The sequence below is a fragment of the Pseudopodoces humilis genome, chromosome 4 (genome assembly GCF_049639895.1).
Source record: "Pseudopodoces humilis isolate 2021_Gansu_Grassland_sample_001 chromosome 4, ASM4963989v1, whole genome shotgun sequence".
Lineage (NCBI taxonomy): Eukaryota > Metazoa > Chordata > Aves > Passeriformes > Paridae > Pseudopodoces > Pseudopodoces humilis.
Window position 1 is genome coordinate 10,056,083 of NC_142203.1, and position 18,036 is coordinate 10,074,118.

The following is an 18,036-nucleotide window of genomic DNA, read 5'->3' on the forward strand; positions in this document are numbered from 1 at the left end:
GAGAGCAAAATCCTCTCATATATGCACAACTAGATTTCCCTACACACTCTGCTCTCAGCAGACAATGTAGAAGCAACATCCTAACACATTTTTGGAAAGAGCTCTATTTGGCTTTGTTTTAATAATTATGACATTTGGATTTTTATCTGAGTCTAAACGCTGAAGTAGAAAGTGTTTCCACTTTCAGGGGTCTTCTCTTTCTGTCCACAAATCAGCAACATCAGGATTGTGAGATTTTATGATCAGAGTAAACTGGAAAACAATGCATCCAGAGAAAGTCAGAAAGTCATCCATTGTCTTAAAAGGAGTTAGCTGATGGTCCAGCACTTCTGTCAATGAACAGAGAAGCCTACTTGTGGAAAGCTCTCAAAGACTCAAACACAGAGGGTCATTCCTTACAGGATTTTGTATTTTTTGGCCAAGAAGCCTTGACTAATTGCTGAGAAAGGGCAGAAGATTGTAATTTCCATAAACACAGGCACATCTGATTTTTTACCAATTATTATAAAGGAATAGGTGTTTGTGCTTTCCCAATGGGACTATTTATTGATCTCTTTAACACACATAAAGTTCATCTCATTTGCAAGAAGGTGAGACTTTTTTACATGCACATTAAAAAAAAATCATTCTGAAATGGTAGCATTCCAAAGAATCCCAAACACTACTGTGCAAGGCACAATTTAATGATTAAGGCCTTTTTATGGGATTTATAATTGCAAAAGCATTTTAATTTTTTTTTCCCCCTAAAAAGCCTGTTCTGGTAACAGTTCTCTCTCATGGATGGGTATCAACTTACTTATTTTTACAGAGAATTAGTTCATGGTGTTTTAAGCAAGCTCAGGAGTGATGCTTGGCAGCACCTGAAGGAGCAAAAATTAGATGAAGGCAGCTCATGCCAAACCACTGGCACAACAAAGGTCAGAAGTAAGGGATTAGAGATGGTATCACAGATGGTGGTGTATCACTTTTTAACTTGACCTGCCCACACGGGTTTGCCACCACTGAGATGTCTGTACAGGCAGTGTTACAGAAAGTTATTCCTCTGACATACCCCACCTATACAGTGGTTTCAATTCCTATACACTCTTTGAAGTCAGGTCTCATACACTTCCAAGAGATTTTTCCTGAGAAAGGACAGCAACTTGCTCTTTTATCACTGCCAGATAAAAATGGTAAGCCAAGCAGGGTAACTATTGCAGTCACCCAAGTAGGTAAAAAAACCTTTGTTTACACATCTCATTCTCACAGTTTGTCTCTTTCTAGTCAAATGCATTAACAATATGCCTGCAGGGTATTGTAAGGGTTTTGCCAACCTCAGCTGTTGAAACTGTTTTGCTTTCTGTAAAATATTTGTATGGTAATGGCAGCAAGGACACATCCAAGAAAAGCCTACAAGATTAAATACTCTAATTAGAATATGCAGCCCTTGTTCCTCTGCACACTTGTTATACACGTTACATCATTCACTGGAAAATGTAAACAGTCTGGGATTTAAAGACCAAAATTACGATTAGAAGCACTACCACGAAGACATTACCCACTTGGTCTCCTCTTCACTCTCTGACTTCAGTATCTTCATTTCTCTTTTCCACCCTTCATGTAACCCACATGGAGTGCTTTGGGAGAAGGGGCCAATACAGCAAGGATGGGGTGGTGTCATTGCCTTCTTCAGTCCTACTTGCAAGAGAAATCAAACATCGTAGGTTTCAGACTAGTGGCAAGACCTAGTTTTGGTGTGAGACTTTCCCAGGCCGAGGTGATCCCATCAGCCAGGTCTGGGAGACATGGAGCTGTGCAGGAAGTGCTAGATCAGGCAGCTTGTCTCTAGTGAACATATGTTGCCCCTGGGTATGAACCTAGGCTGGAATTTAAAGTGTACCCGTCAGGGCTGGACCAGTTTCACCCGACTTCAGCTGTTCAAATAGCTGTTTCCTCCTTTCATGGACAATAACAATAGGCATTTCCAGAAGATAACTCAATCCAATCTAAAATGTTGCCATTCACTCCAACAACTACAGAGGCAGATTGCAGGCTTAGTTTGCTGAATTTAGGTGAAATACCTCTCAAGCATTGAAGTATGCCTCCAGCCTCTTTTGAGGCGCCTAAGACCCTCTGGACCCAAGTCTGGATAAAGCCATCCCCCTGTACCCCCACTAAATGGTGTTTATTCAATAACAGCTCCCAGCTGTTACTCTCACAAGATGTGAAAGACCAAGGCAGAAAGGAATTTCAACTTGCCTCTCACAAACTCCAAAATGCTTACACCACTATACTCTAAACAACTCCACCATCACCTGCCAAACATGAGTGAGTAAGTCAAGAACCTGCCCAAAAAGCCCGGCAAGTAAACCAGGCAGATGACCAACATATGACTCTGGCTGGGGTAAGGGTACAAACCTCAGAACTGCTTTCATTTTCTCTGCTCAGTAGTTAAATACAGATTCTTTAAGCGGGCTTACTGGACTAAGAAGAGAATTAGAGATCCTAGAGAAACATCTGGGCTCAAGCTGAAAAGGCTTTACTGTGTGTCTCAGTTTTGGATTTGGATACCTCACACACAAACTAGGCATACAGAACTTTTGTGGATCCAGCCCTCAGGACATGCTAAATCAATTACATGTACATATTTTGTGTATATAAAGGAGTACTCTTCTTATTGTTACAGTGCAGACGGAAGTGGAAATTAAGCTTTAAAACAAGTGTAAAATAATTCCTATAAATAATTGACACACTCCATGACATACTTTTTTATATATAGTTAATGAGTTCTGATATATACCCCTGCAAAGACTATAATCAATCTTACTGTTTGTTCACAGTTAATTTACTAATAGCAGCTTTTAGTTTCAACAAAGTTTAGTTACAAACAAAAAGAATTCTGAATCAGATCAGATGCAATTGCTTTACATCAGCATCACAAATTTACCTGTATACTTGTACTTGATCTGTGGCTGTGTTGCTCTCCATAATACGGACTATAAAACCTAATCGACAACACCGATCCCCACAATCCGTTTGTTTTGAATACAGTGAAGTAGCAGCACAATACAGAGAATGCTTATCTTGTAAAAAACACGGAATACCTGCTTAAAAAAACAGAATCATTACTAGTCGTGTTCGAACATTGTATAGATGGCAGTTTTCAACAGCTGGCAGGGCAAGACAGAAAAGAATTTATATCAGTCAAGACATAGATGGGTATTAAATAACCAAAGCATGAAAACTTCAGTGTAAAAGACCACAGCTGAACTTACATGAAGAAAATGAATGCAAGACTTTAAACTGCACTGTGTTTCTCTTTTCAGAAGAGAAGAAAGCCATGAGACTCCTGGGCTTTTTTTCAAAACATGTCCACTAATGAAACTCTCATTAGGCCGCACAAAGCTTGCAGAATTGCTTGCTTCACTTCGGAGCATATATAAGTAAACAGACACTTGCACAGCCTCAAAACTCTTAAAACAAATGCATGGTAGTAATAATAATTTTCTATTTTCTGGCAGTATAGCAGCAATCTGAAAGGAAATGCAATGATGGTTTGTAGCTTGACCATAAGAACAAAAGGTGTACTCTCTGGTTATGTTCCACTTAACAGACGCTCTATGCAGGTTTTTCTTCCAGATAGGTTTTCCAGGAAGAAAAAAGGAATTTTTGGTTTGACAGGCAATTAAGCCTACTATTTCTTTTTATAATATACTTATTTAGGAGCCTTCTGTACACACAAAATAAAAAATTAGGCAGTCTTTGCCAGTCCTGCAACATGCTTACTAAGGAAGTTGTCAGACTCCATAACCACAGAGAACTATCATTATCTGTTCAAAGCTGTTACCATATGGTTAGGAGTGCTCTAGCAGATACTTAAAAAACCCTTTTATGTAAGCCACTAATATCCAAGGGCAGCTTAAGACAAAGGCCAGCAAACAGACAGCATGAGTAATGGCTGTGAATACATTACACAGCCTTCTGCAGAGCTTGTAGTATGAGACTGACACTTTTGAGTAAGCTCCCACAGGTATGACAGCTGCCTTCTGTGCACAGTAAACATAAACATTTAAAACTCCTTTTACTTTCTACAGCAATTTCCACAACTTATTTCACTGATACATCTTCCAGGTAAGATTATTTCTCACACACTTCAACTTCTAGCTGTAACACAAGCAAAGCAACATTCACAGTTGTGATTAGGTTTATTAGGTCTGAATTTCTTTCAGAAATGTATCTGACATAACTTCTTTTAAGTTTTGGCACTTTCAATTTACCTTCACACTGTGTGATTAACCTTGCAGCTGAAATACTCCATATGTACTTAGCAGATCATCTTGTTACACTAAGTTCTGTAATCTTGTGGACTCTTCTGTATCATATTCCAATTTCACCACCTCTTCTTTAGTTTTATAGAAAAAAAAAATTCTGTTCCAGGGTTCTTCTGGTTTGAGAGTTCTCCAATAACATGAAAAGAGGATTTTTATAATGCCTCTCAAGAGGGATGCAGCAGCAACACAAACCCATGTGTTGAAGTTCTTATACGTCTCTGCAAACACTACAAAGGAATTTCACAACTGGGATCCTGAGGGATTCCTCCTCTTAGTTTCCCACACACAGTCTTTTCAATAAACTGGCCTGGTTTGCAGCTGCTGGTCATAAATTTACATGTCTTATTTAGCAGAAGGGAACTAGCATCTTCAAGAAGTATAACAACTGTATTCAGCATATTCCTATCCAATATCCTATCCATCCTATTTGGCTAGGAGACAAACTGAGAATTTATTTATGGATTACCTGCCCAGTACGTGGTCTACACCCCCAATTTCTGTGCACCACACCAGGGGTCACTTATACCACCTTACTGACATTCCTTGGCAGGGGGTGGCAACTATTCTTCTATTATAATAATTTAAAATATTTACACACTGCACATCCACTCTTTTACATACGCACAAATACTTACTGGTATACTGATGAACCACATCTAAAACATTTTGCAAAGAATGATACATTGTGGAGTTTCCAAGCATGAAAAATATATATATAAATCTGTAGCCTTCTATAACAGACAACTGGAGGGCATGTGAAGAGAGGGGGGAAAAAAAGAAAAAAAAAGAAAAAAAAACCAAAAAACCCCCCAAAAATAATAAAAAAAGGTATTCCCTTTAAGTTTAAGTTCTCTCCAGTCTCTTCAGAGACCATTCACTAGCTTCAAAATATACACGTTTGACATTAACTGAAGGTCTCTTGGGAAAACCCACAAGCTAATTCAGTTAAAAAAAATGTGTTAAATCAAAGTAGTACTTAGAGAAGAGAGAGCACTGAGTATTTCATGTATAATACATAGTTACTCAGATACACACTTAGATATTTAGTATGTAAAAAATAAAGTGCTTTTTATCAGGTCCCAGTGCAGGGACATTATAAAACTTTTCAACAACTGTAAAACAAATAGATACAGAGAATACTGAATCAAATATACATGAAAACAATTAACATCCAATCTGGAGTATGCCCCAAGATAAAACATCCCTTCATATACATGGTATATACATATATATTCATCTTTACTCAATATATTATGACAATATATATTTCAAAATTTTGTTACAGTCTAAACAAAAAAAATCCTACAAACACACAACAACAGTCAAGCACAGAAGTCCAAGACTGACGAAGAATTTGCTATCCCTGCCCACACTACCACTTCCACTCCTGGGAAAGATATGCCAGTGCTCTTTGCTGGGGTGCAGTGCCTCCACATCCTGCAAGGCACTGTGAGCAGCAGTTGTGAAGTTGGCATCACCAGTGGTGAGTAGATCAAATACACAGGAGTAAAAATAGATGTCCTTCACAAGCATCTTCTCATGGCATTTCATGGTAGCTGCTTCCAGTGTGTACCCTGACCGGGGATGAGCTACAGCACCCCAAGGAAGCAGCTTTCCCATCACAGGCAATGGCAGGTGGCCACTCTGATCAATAAGCTCACTGGAAGGGCAGCCATTCACACACAGCTGCAGATCCTGGCTCTCCTCGTAGGCCATGACCAGCTCCTGGGGCATGCGAATGGCCAAGGTCAGGTAGTGCCCAAGCTGGCGGATATACACCGTGGTCCCGATGTACCTAGCATGAATCTCAATATATTTGCCACTGACTTTCTCCACAATGTGCAAGCTCCTGGTGTTCCCATCTCCTCCACTTGTTGTACCATCAACAAAAGCTGCAGGCAAGTCATCAGTCATTGCTTGATATACTTTCTGGTCTGTACAGTCTTGGTATGATTTGAAGATAATAGTTATCTGTGGGGGAGAGGAAAAAGCAGCAAAGTTAGTGGAAAGAAATCATCATCTCAAGCCCTTTTCCATTTTGTAACTGAATACATCTGGAACTACCTTAAAACCTGATAGCTGTCCACAACTCATGCCTACGGAAAACAGATTGTACACATGCTTAAAGCAGTATTTTACTGGACAGCAAACGTTAAATTTGTTCTCATGTTGGTATGTAAGCAAGACTATTAGCATGTGGCAACAGCCTTGAGGTCAGGAAAGGAAAACACTTTTTATTTTATTAGGCATCACAACGACCTCCTGCCTGACACCTTCTTAACCCTTTGGCATGCATCCTGCAATGATGTAGAAGCCTAAGGACAGAGTAATTCCTACAATGCTGGTAACGAAGGCAAAACCAGAATGAGACAATGCAAAATCAGTGGAAGGTATAATCAGGACCAAGAACAACAACTAGGCAAGTAACAGCATAGGGATCCTGGATACATTAGTCCTAGGAATTGGGAGATTTGACACTTCAAGTTCACGGTGCTAGGAATGTGCCCACAGAGAAACAAGGCAAGACTGAAAGATACCCAAAGATGTGCCTTTGAACAATGAGTGACTTTCAACATCAAAATCATTAGCATAAAGCAATTAATATTTTTTTTTTTTTAATTAGAACTAGTCTTTTAAACCTTTCTACTTATTGGAGTAAGTGACAACAAAACAAAAACCTGGTCCTCCAGTCTTACTTCAAGTGAATAACTAAGGCTGTAAGGCAGACCAAGTTTGGAGTGTCTAGCAGCTTTTCCTAAAACAAAATTCAGAATGAGAATTCACATCTAAATATTACAAACAGATATGCTACTTCCTTTAGAAGAAGAGTGACTAGAGGAGAATGACTTCTTGAAAAGGTCAAAAGACATTCTGCAACAAGAATAGATATTTTAATAATTATTTTCATCATTGATTGATTATAGCAAATTAGGTACAGTCTATGATTTAAGTAGTCTTTTAAGACACTCAGATTACTTCAAAACATATCAGAAGGGATTTTTAAACCAACGTTAGGCATAAAATCAGCAACCTCAGATTTTAGTTTCAGTTAACCATCACACTTCTGGCACAACTTTTATTTCTGCCTGTTTTAAAGTAAGAGTGAGAAGTTAAATCAGGAGGCAGTTACAAACAGTTTGAATTAAACCTCTGTCCTCATTAGCCTCACTTCTCTATACCACTTGTATAAGGCACGAGTCTTCCCACCTCTCTCCTCCCACTGCAACAATTTCTTCTTCGGAGTATGCAGACATACCCTAAACAATATTACATTTATTTTCAATACTTGGTTCATCCCAGATGGCTGATGCTCTGTCAGTGTTTGTCTCACAACACAGACAATACTTACTATTTTGACTTCATATGCTCTCACTACTGCTGATTTTTCAATGTTTTTTCTTTAATTAATCAGTTATACAGCATGAGATGTATCAGCTATACAGCTTGAAACCATCTGTAGTCAAGTAAGTCGGTAAAGTGATGTCCGTGAACCAGAGCTAAGCTGGAATGCTTATGCCCAAAATCCAGAAAAAGCACAAGTGCCCAGGTTGCTGTAAAGATCCCCCACAGCTTTGTGATTACTAAAGTAAGCTCTGCAATGTACAGAAGAGAAACTTGAGGTCTCTCAAGTGATTAGTAATTCTGCATATAATCCAGAACACAGCGCAGTAAAAGGCCTTTTATTTTGTGTAACACAGTTTGGATGGGACAGACTTCTATCTCAGCCTGCTCAGACAAAGAAGCATAGATACTTCCTTGAGCACATTTGCATTGTTCTGTGAGTAAACAATGATTTACACACCTACAGAACTAAAGCTCTAAGTCTCCTTAGCACTTGAACAACCCTGGAACCAAAAAGAAGTCTCTTGTTTTAATGAGACACCAAACTGGCTGCTTGGTAAAACATTTAAGCAAGGCACCCAGCAAAATTTATCAGGAAGCAGCTACCAAACTGCTCTCTCCAGAACTTCCTCATTTACAAAAATGAAATGCACACAATTTCGGAACACAGAGAAAGAACAAGAAGCCTTTACCCTAATTTAAGATTAGCAATAACACTGGATGCTGAATGAGAGCTGAAAGACTGTTAGATGAATAAAGGCCTCCATGTATGTTGCAAGGACACTCCAAACAGAGAACTAACACAGACCATTAAGATTTTCCAAGGACATACTTGTATTTAAACACTGCAGCTCAAGACACTGATTTTGAATATTCTGTTGTCTGTTGTGTGACATCCATCTAATCCACAGGCCAGATCAGTAAAACCAGAGTGCTGCAGGGGCTTTGCCTTATCACACACTCCTATCTCAGTATCATGCTCTGGTACTGACAGATACTCCAGAACCTGTTGCAAAGGGAGATGAAGGAAAATTTCATTGCAGAGCTTTCTCTCTTCTAATTCTTAGTGTAACAGAGAATATTAAAAAGTGAAAATAGTTATTTCTAACAAACTCAACACATGTTATATATGTTTATCTACCTACAGTATTCTTCATACTCTGAGTCCCAAGAACACCTTCACTAGGCTGCTTAGGCAGTACTGCTAACAGACTGAGATTAACTGCCCTTTCTAAATTTAGGATGGAAAAACTCAAATGCCAAAATCTTCACATAAAGATTTTTTAAACTATCAGTGTATCAGCCTTTTTCTTTGGGCACATACAGAGCTCTTCTGCAGTGAGGCACCCTGAAAGATGAAAATACAGGTTTCAAGAGGCTTATCTGAGGATACAATAAACAAACATCAGCTATACTAGGATTACTAAAAACCCCACACATACAATTTGCACATTTCACTTTGGACTTTATCCTCCCATTCCTACTGATGCCAGTACTGATGAGTATACTGCTCACAAAGTTTCCTAAAATTCCACTGCACGCGCAAAACATTTCAATGATCGTGTTACTGAAGCTGTAAAACTGTCATTTCTAGGGAAGACCCTAATGTATTTGTAGAAGGTGCCTGACTTGTGTGCCTTAAACAAAAACATCACTTTCAACTCTTGAGTTCTTGTAATTGTCTTCCTTAGTGTCACAATGCAATTAGAATGGTGAAGGTATCACTACATGTTATTTTACTACGCATTTCATAGAATTCTAGGTTTGGGTAGAAAAAGACCTCTAACATCATTAACTTCAACCATTATTATAACACCGCCAAGGTTGGGGAGGACTGAGTGAAAAAGTGCCCAGTGAAAAAGGACCTAGGAATGCTGGTTATTCAGCCAGCTGAACATGAGCCAGAGTGGACCTAGGGGACCAAGAAGGCAAGGACATTGGGGCTTGTGTCAGACAGTGGGGGCAGCAGGACCAGGGCAGTGACCATATCCTGTACTCAGCACTGCTGAGGTCACATCTCTAATCCTGTGTTCAGTTTTGGGCCTCTCACAAACAGAAAGACATTGGGGTGCTGGAGCAAGCCCAGAGGAAGGAAACAGAGCTGGGAAGGATCTGAAGCACAAGCCTGATCAAGAGAGGCTAATGGAGCTGTGGGTGTTCAGCCTGGAGAGAAGGGAACTCAAGGCAGACCTCACTGCTCTTCTTAAGTCTCTGAAAGGAGGCTGTAGACAGGTGGGAGTCAGTCTCTCCTCTCAAGTAGCAAGTGATAGGATGAGAAGAAATGGCCTTAAGCTGCGCTGTGAAGATTTAGATTGAATATTAGAGAAAATTTCTTCACAGAAAGAGTCATCAAGCACTGGAGCACATGCCAGCCTCTTGCGTCATCATCCCAAAAATGTTAAAAAGGCAGGTAGACACTCATGGATCATGTTTAGTGGTGGAATTGACAGTTTATGACTAGACTCGATCTTAAAGGTCTTTTCCAACTTAAATGATTCTATTGCAACCTCAAACAAAACTGTAGTATAAAGCTACTTCTGCTTAATAAGACAAATTCATCTCTACCTTAAGCAAAATGTCCATAAAGATGAAAATAATAATATGTGACAAGTTACCTCATCTTTCTACTGAAACCATTTAAAACATTTATCTTCCAATTACCTTTTAGTTATTTTTCTATTACACTGTGCTCACTCTGCAATGATTTCCTGCAAAAATTGAAATCACACTACAATAGAGGTATTTAAAGTGTTTTGACTCTGGGTAAAAGAACATTTATCCCCCAAACTCCTTTACCCTGCTGATAGCACCAATTCCCAGGATGCAAGGTTTATACCCAATCAATCTTTACAGTAGGAAGCTCTGTAGTTTTTTCTCCTTCTCTGTGCCCCTAAATTCACTCTCTCACCCTCAAGCTATCTACTATAAGAAACCTGGAAAGGAAAACCTCCATTTCCAATTAATGCAAAGACACCTCCAAACAAGAAGGAAAGCTTTCCATTGGCAAGCCCAAGCATCTCTGCCTCATTTGCTATTCAGGGACAAATACTCTAGTGATATCCAGAACACCTGTCACAGCAGCAAAATACTATAAAGACTTTGTACCCGTCCAATTAAAGCATACAATAAATAAAATTTTAAAACCCCAGCATTCTATTTAATGCACTATACAATATCCTTCCTACCCGCTCCCTGTAATAGATATTTATTCTCAGGTATTTGCAAAACCACTTCCAAGACAGGGAAGCTCTTTCTTTATCTAGAGTTGCAGAAATCAAACATAAATAATGCCAGTGACCTATTCAAAATCTATGCAAGAAGTCTGTCAGAAATAAAAAGAAAATGGAGCCTAAATTCAGTTTCCCAGTTACTTGCTGATGATCTTCCTTTTCCATCTGAAAGGCCCTAGGATCCTATGCCAAGCGGCATAAGCACATCAGGCAAGCTCAAAAACCTGGAGTTTCAAAGTTTCAGCTGGACCACAAAACATAAAATAGCTTTTCTCATGGTGGAAAAAAGATGTTACTGTGAGTAACACAAATATGCAAAACACCTACAAACAAATTCCAGAGCATTCTTTTAAGTACACAACTCTCACAAGATGTGCTCTTCCAATTAAGGAATTAAAGAGAAATTTTTCCTGCTTCTCATACTCTCATGCCAGATGCACAGTGAGGGGTAGGGGAGAAACAACATGTGCTTATTCCTCACATTCCTACTTGATGTGTTCTCCGGGCATTCTCCTGTCCTTTATGAACTTATTGGATAGTCCTCAGACTGCTGGGGTTCCCATAGTCTATTAGGTTTTTGAGGGAGAAGAAAACTTCACACGTAAGGTTGCCTTCATTACCAACTCCCTCAAAGACTGGTACAGCAGAAAAGCAGGATAAAAGCACAAGTAAATCACATTTACTTAAGGATAAAAGTGAAAAGTACTAACTCCCTACAAGGGCAAGTGATGGTCTGCACCTTTCAAAAGGACAATGGGCTGAAGATTAACCATTCTGTTTCTATGGCTTCTTAAACAATTCCCCGAAAAATGATTCAGGAAAAACTAAATCTACTTTTATTGTCCTTCCTTTCATTAGGCCTGCTTTAGAGAGGGACTAATTACGTTAGATTTTGCTTTGGCTTCTGTACAATTTAAATTCAGCATATACCTTTATTTTTATTTCCCATTAAACATCTATTTCAAATACATGCAATGAAAAAACAGCCAGACTAACAAAAAGGAACTGCTGAAAACTTTCTTCATGATGAAGGTAGAAGACCTACTGGCATGCTCTCAGCTAGGGATTACACTATATAAATAAATGGCACTGAAGTGCAGCTCTTTAAAAGTCCTTTAAGCTACAGCTTTGGCCCTGTGGCCAAAATCAGCTAAGTACATCCAGCACCAGATAGTCAACCACAATCAAAGTGGAATACTTGCAGAGGAAAATGTTACAGGAATGAAATTAGCAGTGGCAGGGTAGCTTAACAAGCCTTTTCTATTTCATTTACAATAACCTGTTTGTACTAGAAATAACAGAGTCAAGAGCATGCATAAGAGATATTAAAACTTAGAAGATAAGTCACTTGTACATTCAAACAACCTTCCTTGCCTACAACAAGTGCCAAAAAAAGAGAAAAAATTCAAGGACTGTGCAACATATAAGATATGATACAATATATTTCAACATTAGAAATATTTCTAGTATTGTAAACCATAGAGTTTGTTTTATTTAATTGTTTCTGCAAACTTAGCTGTACTTGGGCAATGACGGGGACTACTAGAAGAGAAGGAAAAAAACATTTTACCCAAGTCAAAGAAAAAGGAAAAAAAAACCAAACCAACCTCTTGAGAATAAATAAAGGCAGAAGGCACACCTTTTAAAACCATACTTTCCTTCAGCATGTACATACACTTACTACTGGTGTTCTCCTCCTTATCTCTTTGAAAGGACATATACTAGCATAATGTCATAATGTTACCACAGTCAGTCATTTTCAGAATGTGGCTAAACTTAAGATCACCTATCTACTACGGCCCTAGCCGTCCACATGATTCGTACACAAGAGCCTTAACTTTTTCCTCTACCACTATCAGGAAGAAGGAAATGAAGAAAATTTTGTAAGAGTTTAGCCAAACTGAGGATAAAAGCTTACTGCAGATTATGAAATGCAGCTTTTTCTTCCACTTTTTAAGGAGTCTTTAGAAAAAGCTAGTGGAGGAGACTGCAGTCTCCTTTTGCAAAGCTTACTCACACTAGCGTCATTCTCTTACTGTATACACCTTCAGAGCTCATTCACAATGAAGACTGTTTTTGAAACTGGCACAAATTAAGAAAACGTAATTCTGAGCTTCAGTCCAATGTCTATTCACTCATACAAGCATTGCCATTGGTCAATATTTCAGAATCCAGCACAAACTTAACAGTAAAATTGATTTTCCTACTATTAATACTACTGCTCAGCCAATTCCACAGAAGATGTGTAGGCTCTACCCTATTGTGATAGACAACTCCTAGTAATTAAAATATCTACTTCCAGGCTTAACAACACAGTGAAAATTCTTTGGTGTAAATGTCTTGAAGCTGTGCACATATAGGCTGACACAGATTGACAATACAAGAGCTACACTACAATTTTTTACAAAGCCCTTTCATTCCAAGAGGTATGTGGCAGTATCAGCTTCAAAAACAGGCTCAAGTAATTGATGGACATACTTGCTACCTGCATTCAGCAGGAAGAGACTAGGACTTTTCTTAAGTTAAAGAAATAGTATCAGTTATCAAATACTAGTGGATGTATTCCTACTCCATACTCAAGTACCTGAGAGGAGTTCAATCTTAAGCCATGCCCGTCTCAACAAGGGTTTAATATTCTTGGCACAATTTTAAGGCCACTGCTTGTTTAGTAAAGCAAAGGTACTAACTCCTTGTCACAAGCATTTAGCTTGCTACCCCCTCTCAGTCCTCTGCAGTTTGCCCTCTTGTTTCTGATCTGACCCATCAGTATTTTGGTAACTAGTTTTTTGTGCAAGTATTATTTGTTTCTTACTGTTATAGCTGTGAAGTTCAGAAAATTAATGAAAAGCAGAGACATACATTCTTTTCATCTTTCAGTTTCCTTCTAACCCAAAGCATTGTATGATTTAATTTCTACTTAGTGCACAGGCAGTCACAGATGTTCAATAATCAATAACTGTTTCAAAGTGTTACATCAGTATCCTTACAGGCTTGTATGGTGAAATGCACAGGTTTTCTTGTAATGAGCAGGAGCAGAGGAAAGAAAAGAACCTGTTTTGCTTGATGCCCATTAAAGAAGACGCTAAGAGTTTTACTTTTTTATACTACTGCATAGAAGATCCTCAAGCTTCTACACTTCAGTGTTAAGGGCTAAATAACTTACTTAACTGACTTGGCCTTTTACTTCTCCATGCATGCACAGTGCACAAAAAAATCTGTACCTTGTTTGTAGCAGTAGCACTGGATCCTGGGACAACAGGCACATTGGTCACTTGCACTGATAAGTAGTTATTGTCTACGAGGGGCCAAGCGCCTTCCACTTTGCACGTCTGGAAGTGATCTTTAAAAGTCCTCAGATGAGGATCCCCGAACAAGCCACAAAATAGATAAGTAGGACGAGGAGTCTTCTCTCCCCCATGATGTTCTCTTGCTTCTGTGTGGCCACTGTAATTGCAAGGATCATGGATCATTTCAGGGTTGGTGGAGGATGTGGGTCCATCTTTGGTACAGTTTCTCTGGGTCATGAGATCACCGATCCCAAGCACTGCAGAATGGTAGACTAGGTTTCCACGGCATACTTTGGAATTGCGATAGGTACACACAGAGTATGTCCGCAGGGCCTTGCAGAACTCCAAATCAAAGTCCTCAAGAGCTGCATTTAGATGTGAAGTGAAGGATACAAAATCAGTGGTGCACTTCTGGATTCCACAAGATGTCTGCAGCTGACAGTTACCTAAGCACGAAATAGACAGCAGAAAGACATAAAAGCAAACCTCTTAGGTGGCAACCCCTTTCCACTCCCACAAGTACTGTAGAAAACAACTTGAAAGAAACTTGAAAGAGAGTGCTCACCTGTCAGGGAAACATTGCATTTTAGAAAAAATTAAGCCTAATTCAGCAATAAGACAAAGGGGAGAGAAACACTGTCCCCACAAAAGCCTGAAGTACTTATCAGATGTATGTAACTGCTACACAGCTCCGTTTACATGAGCAAACTAGTCATGACCTGGTTTCAGTAAAAAAGCACAGTTAACACCCTTGCAAGCAAACTGGAGTTTTTACAGTTGTCTCCTCCACAGTCTCACAGTATGATTTGAAACCCTTCCAGATTCTCAGGGCAGTTAACAATGGCTTTCTGAAGGTAACTTTTACCAAAGACCTTACCAGGAGCAAAAATTAAATTAACAAGACACACTAAAGGAAACAGAGCCACACTTTTCACACAGGTTAAAACCAGAAGTCCACAATCTAAGACAGGTTGCATTTCCTGCCATCCAAAGAGAAAATGGACCTTCATAAAGGATATGTGCACAACTTCATGAAACAGCTGTCCAAGCCTGCAAAACTATCTACTAAAATTCATCTGTGGGAACATTTATCTGTATTTTTTCACTATCCTAAAGTGAGTTTTGAATGCCACAAAAATGCCTACAATAACACACCTGGGAGCTTGGAAAAAAACCAGGAAAAACATAATATATCTGAAAAATTCATGAGCTGTGAGAAGTGGAAAACAGGCCGAATAACAACATTTTTCATTTTTAAATAGTTGTTTTCTGCAATGCACCCAGTAACGAGAGGATACCAGCAATTTCTTTGCCTGCCCCTTAGCTGACCTTCCTGAGTCAGTGCTCACGTGACTTACTCTGAATGGCCAAACCATGAATTTATAGGGGCAATACGTTTTGCCAGTGATGCATAGCTAACACAAATCTGTCAAAATCCCAAGACAATACAAAGTAGAATGAGGAACTCTCCACCTACAGCAAGCATGACCATGATTCATGTAAGCAAGATGAAAATTTCTTTGTGCAAGCCATACATATTCTCTGCAAAACACAGAAAAAAAACCCTAACAACAATCAACTTCTGTGTTTTCAGATACACAAAAAAGACCCATGCCAAGCAAAATGACGGAGGGAATCCCGAGTTTAGAGCCAGACTTTCAAAGCATCAAAAATTTTATTTCCCTTCAGCTGTATTTGTAATATTATTTTAATCACAAAAAATCAGGCTAGCTGAGCAAGTCTGTCAAGTTATCAAACAATCGAATAAATCACATAATCACAGATTTTTTAGGGCTGGAATGGGGATCACCTAGTCGAACCCTCCTGCCAAGGCAGGATCACTTAGAGCAGGTAACACAGGAACGTGTCCAGGTGGGGGGGTATGAATGTCCCGAGAGAGAAAAACTCCATGACCTCCCTGGCAGCCTGTTTCAGTGCTCTGTCACCCTTAATACATGGAAGTTCTTCCTCATGCTGAGGTGAAGCCTTCTGTATTTCAGTTTATAAGCCATCGTTCCTCTTCCTGCCGCCGTGCACCAATGAAAGAGTCTGGCACCATCCCCTCGGATGGAGATACTTATACGCATTAACGAGATCCCCTATCAGCCTTCTCCTCTCAGGACCAGGCCCAGCTCGCGAATCTCTCCTCATGAAAGGCTCTCCCTGAAGGAAAAGGACCCGCGAGCACCTCGCGTCTTTGGGCACCCGGCTGCGCTCCCGTCCCTTCCAGCCCCACACTCCCGGTACCTGCGCTCAGCAGCAGCAGCAGCAGCAGCAGCCGGAGGGCGGCGAGCGGCGGCTCAGCCCTGGGGCTGCGGGAGGGCGCAGCGCTCCTCATGCCCGGCCATGCAGGTCCCCGGGCCGGCGGCAGGACGGCGCCGCGGCATCAGGCGGCGGCGCGGGCGGGCGGGCGACGTCCTCCACGGTGCTTCCCCCTCCGCCTCCTCCTGCTCCTCGGTGCTTCCCGCGCCTCCTCCTGCTCCAGCGGCGCGGCCAGGTAGCCACGGTAGCAGCCAGAGCAGCGGGACGTGACGCGACGCGACGCGTACAGACACAGACCCCCGCTGGGGCGGCGGCAGCTGCGCCCGCGCTGCGTCCGCCCCGCCCTTCCAGCTGCTCTGTCTCCTATTGGCTAACTGAGCTGTCCGCCGGGGCGGGCCCCGGCCCCCGCCGCCCGGTGGCGGCAACGTCCCGCTCGCCGCGGGCCCCCCCGCCGCTGCGTCAGAAAGGGCCGAGGGCGCCGGCAGAGCGAGCCGTGCCTCTGCGCGGAGCGGGTGCGAAAGGCCGCTACGGGGCATTACCGGGACAGGCAGGGAACAGCGCCAGGAGAGGAAACGAAACAGCCCGGGACAGGATGGGGAACACCGCCGGGAGAGGAGAGAGGGCCCCGCCGGAATAGGTCGAGAGCACGGCTGGGACAAGAAAGGGGATAGTGCAGGGATATCTCAGAGATCGGATGGGAAGACCTCTGTCGCAGGCAGGGGACACGGCCGGATAGGGCAAATGGCAACACCGGTGCACTGTCGGGAACAGAGCAGGGGACATCGGTGGGACAGAGGAGGTGGCAGCGCAGGGACAGGGTGGGTGACAAAGTACCGGGATAAAACAGGGGACCTCACCGGGGCGAGAATTAGGAAAATAATCTGCAGGAGAAGGTAAGTTCCATCATGTCAGGATATTTTTTGAGCATTCAAAGGTAAAATTCCCTTTGAATATGCCATAACAACACCCCTGGGCAGAGGCTTTGTTTCGTTCTGGCTGAACTGTAGCCAGATCTAAGCAGAGGCAGAATCTTCTCGTGCTGAAATGTATAGTATACAAAGTTCTACAGCCTTAGATGTTCATTATTCTGTTTTTACCACTTACCTCAATAAATAGCTTACCAAAGAAGATGCTTCACTAGAGGTCATACAAGATATTTCTTTTCTCTTAGGATCTAATATTGTCATACTGCTATGGACTTTTTTACTGGAGCAAAAAGTATGAAGAAAACAAGATAACTGACAGGGTGATATATGTAATTATGTTCTCTTAACTAATGCTGATTCATTCTACAAGCATAGCCATTGATTTATAATATCCCGTTATAAGATAACAGATTTTTTTTATCCTATATCATGCTCGTTTAAGTAAATCGGAACTAAAACTGAGTGCTTTTACTTATAGCAAGAAATTTTTCTCATGATCTCTAATATTACTAAATTTTTAAAGCATCCGAACACCCAGCTAATGCAGTAAAAATTCCCTAGGAGTAGGAGGATGGATAGCTTGTGAGGGGTTTTAGAAGCTGAGGCAAATTTCTATTTTACATGTCTGAAACTGTCTGAAAAATGCTAAGGGCTGTATTTTTAAATTAATTTCTCAGCA

At 40.8% G+C, this 18,036-nt stretch overlaps 1 protein-coding gene across 2 annotated transcripts; it reads right to left on the reverse strand.

Moving 5' to 3' along the window:
• Window positions 1–676: 676 nt before the first annotated feature.
• On the reverse strand, window positions 677–16,694 carry RGMB (repulsive guidance molecule BMP co-receptor b). Of its 2 annotated transcripts, XR_001332157.2 has the most exons (4): window positions 16,417–16,694; window positions 14,104–14,615; window positions 2,927–6,281; window positions 677–1,674 (listed from the first exon to the last, which is right to left on the reverse strand). XR_001332157.2 is itself a non-coding variant. In XM_005533040.3 (3 exons), the coding sequence occupies exons 1-3, from the start codon at window positions 16,505–16,507 to the stop codon at window positions 5,613–5,615; spliced, it is 1,272 nt and encodes a 423-aa protein (XP_005533097.2). In that variant the 5' UTR covers window positions 16,508–16,694; the 3' UTR covers window positions 2,742–5,612. The 2 variants fall into 2 exon arrangements, 1 of the variants encoding a protein (XP_005533097.2); XM_005533040.3 differs by lacking the exon at window positions 677–1,674 and having other exon boundaries at window positions 2,742–6,281.
• Between the last annotated feature and the right edge of the window lie 1,342 nt (window positions 16,695–18,036).

What these genes read in the sequence shown, in the direction of transcription:
- RGMB (XM_005533040.3), bottom strand. Translation starts at nt 16,507, where the DNA reads ATGAGGAGCGCTGCGCCCTCCCGCAGCCCCAGGGCTGAGCCGCCGCTC. An exon ending in GCTGCTGCTGCTGAGCGCAG is followed by an intron (nt 14,616 to 16,416) that starts GTACCGGGAGTG and finishes TTTCGTGCTTAG; the next exon opens with GTAACTGTCAGCTGCAGACA. An exon ending in GTGCTACTGCTACAAACAAG is followed by an intron (nt 6,282 to 14,103) that starts GTACAGATTTTT and finishes TCTCCCCCACAG; the next exon opens with ATAACTATTATCTTCAAATC.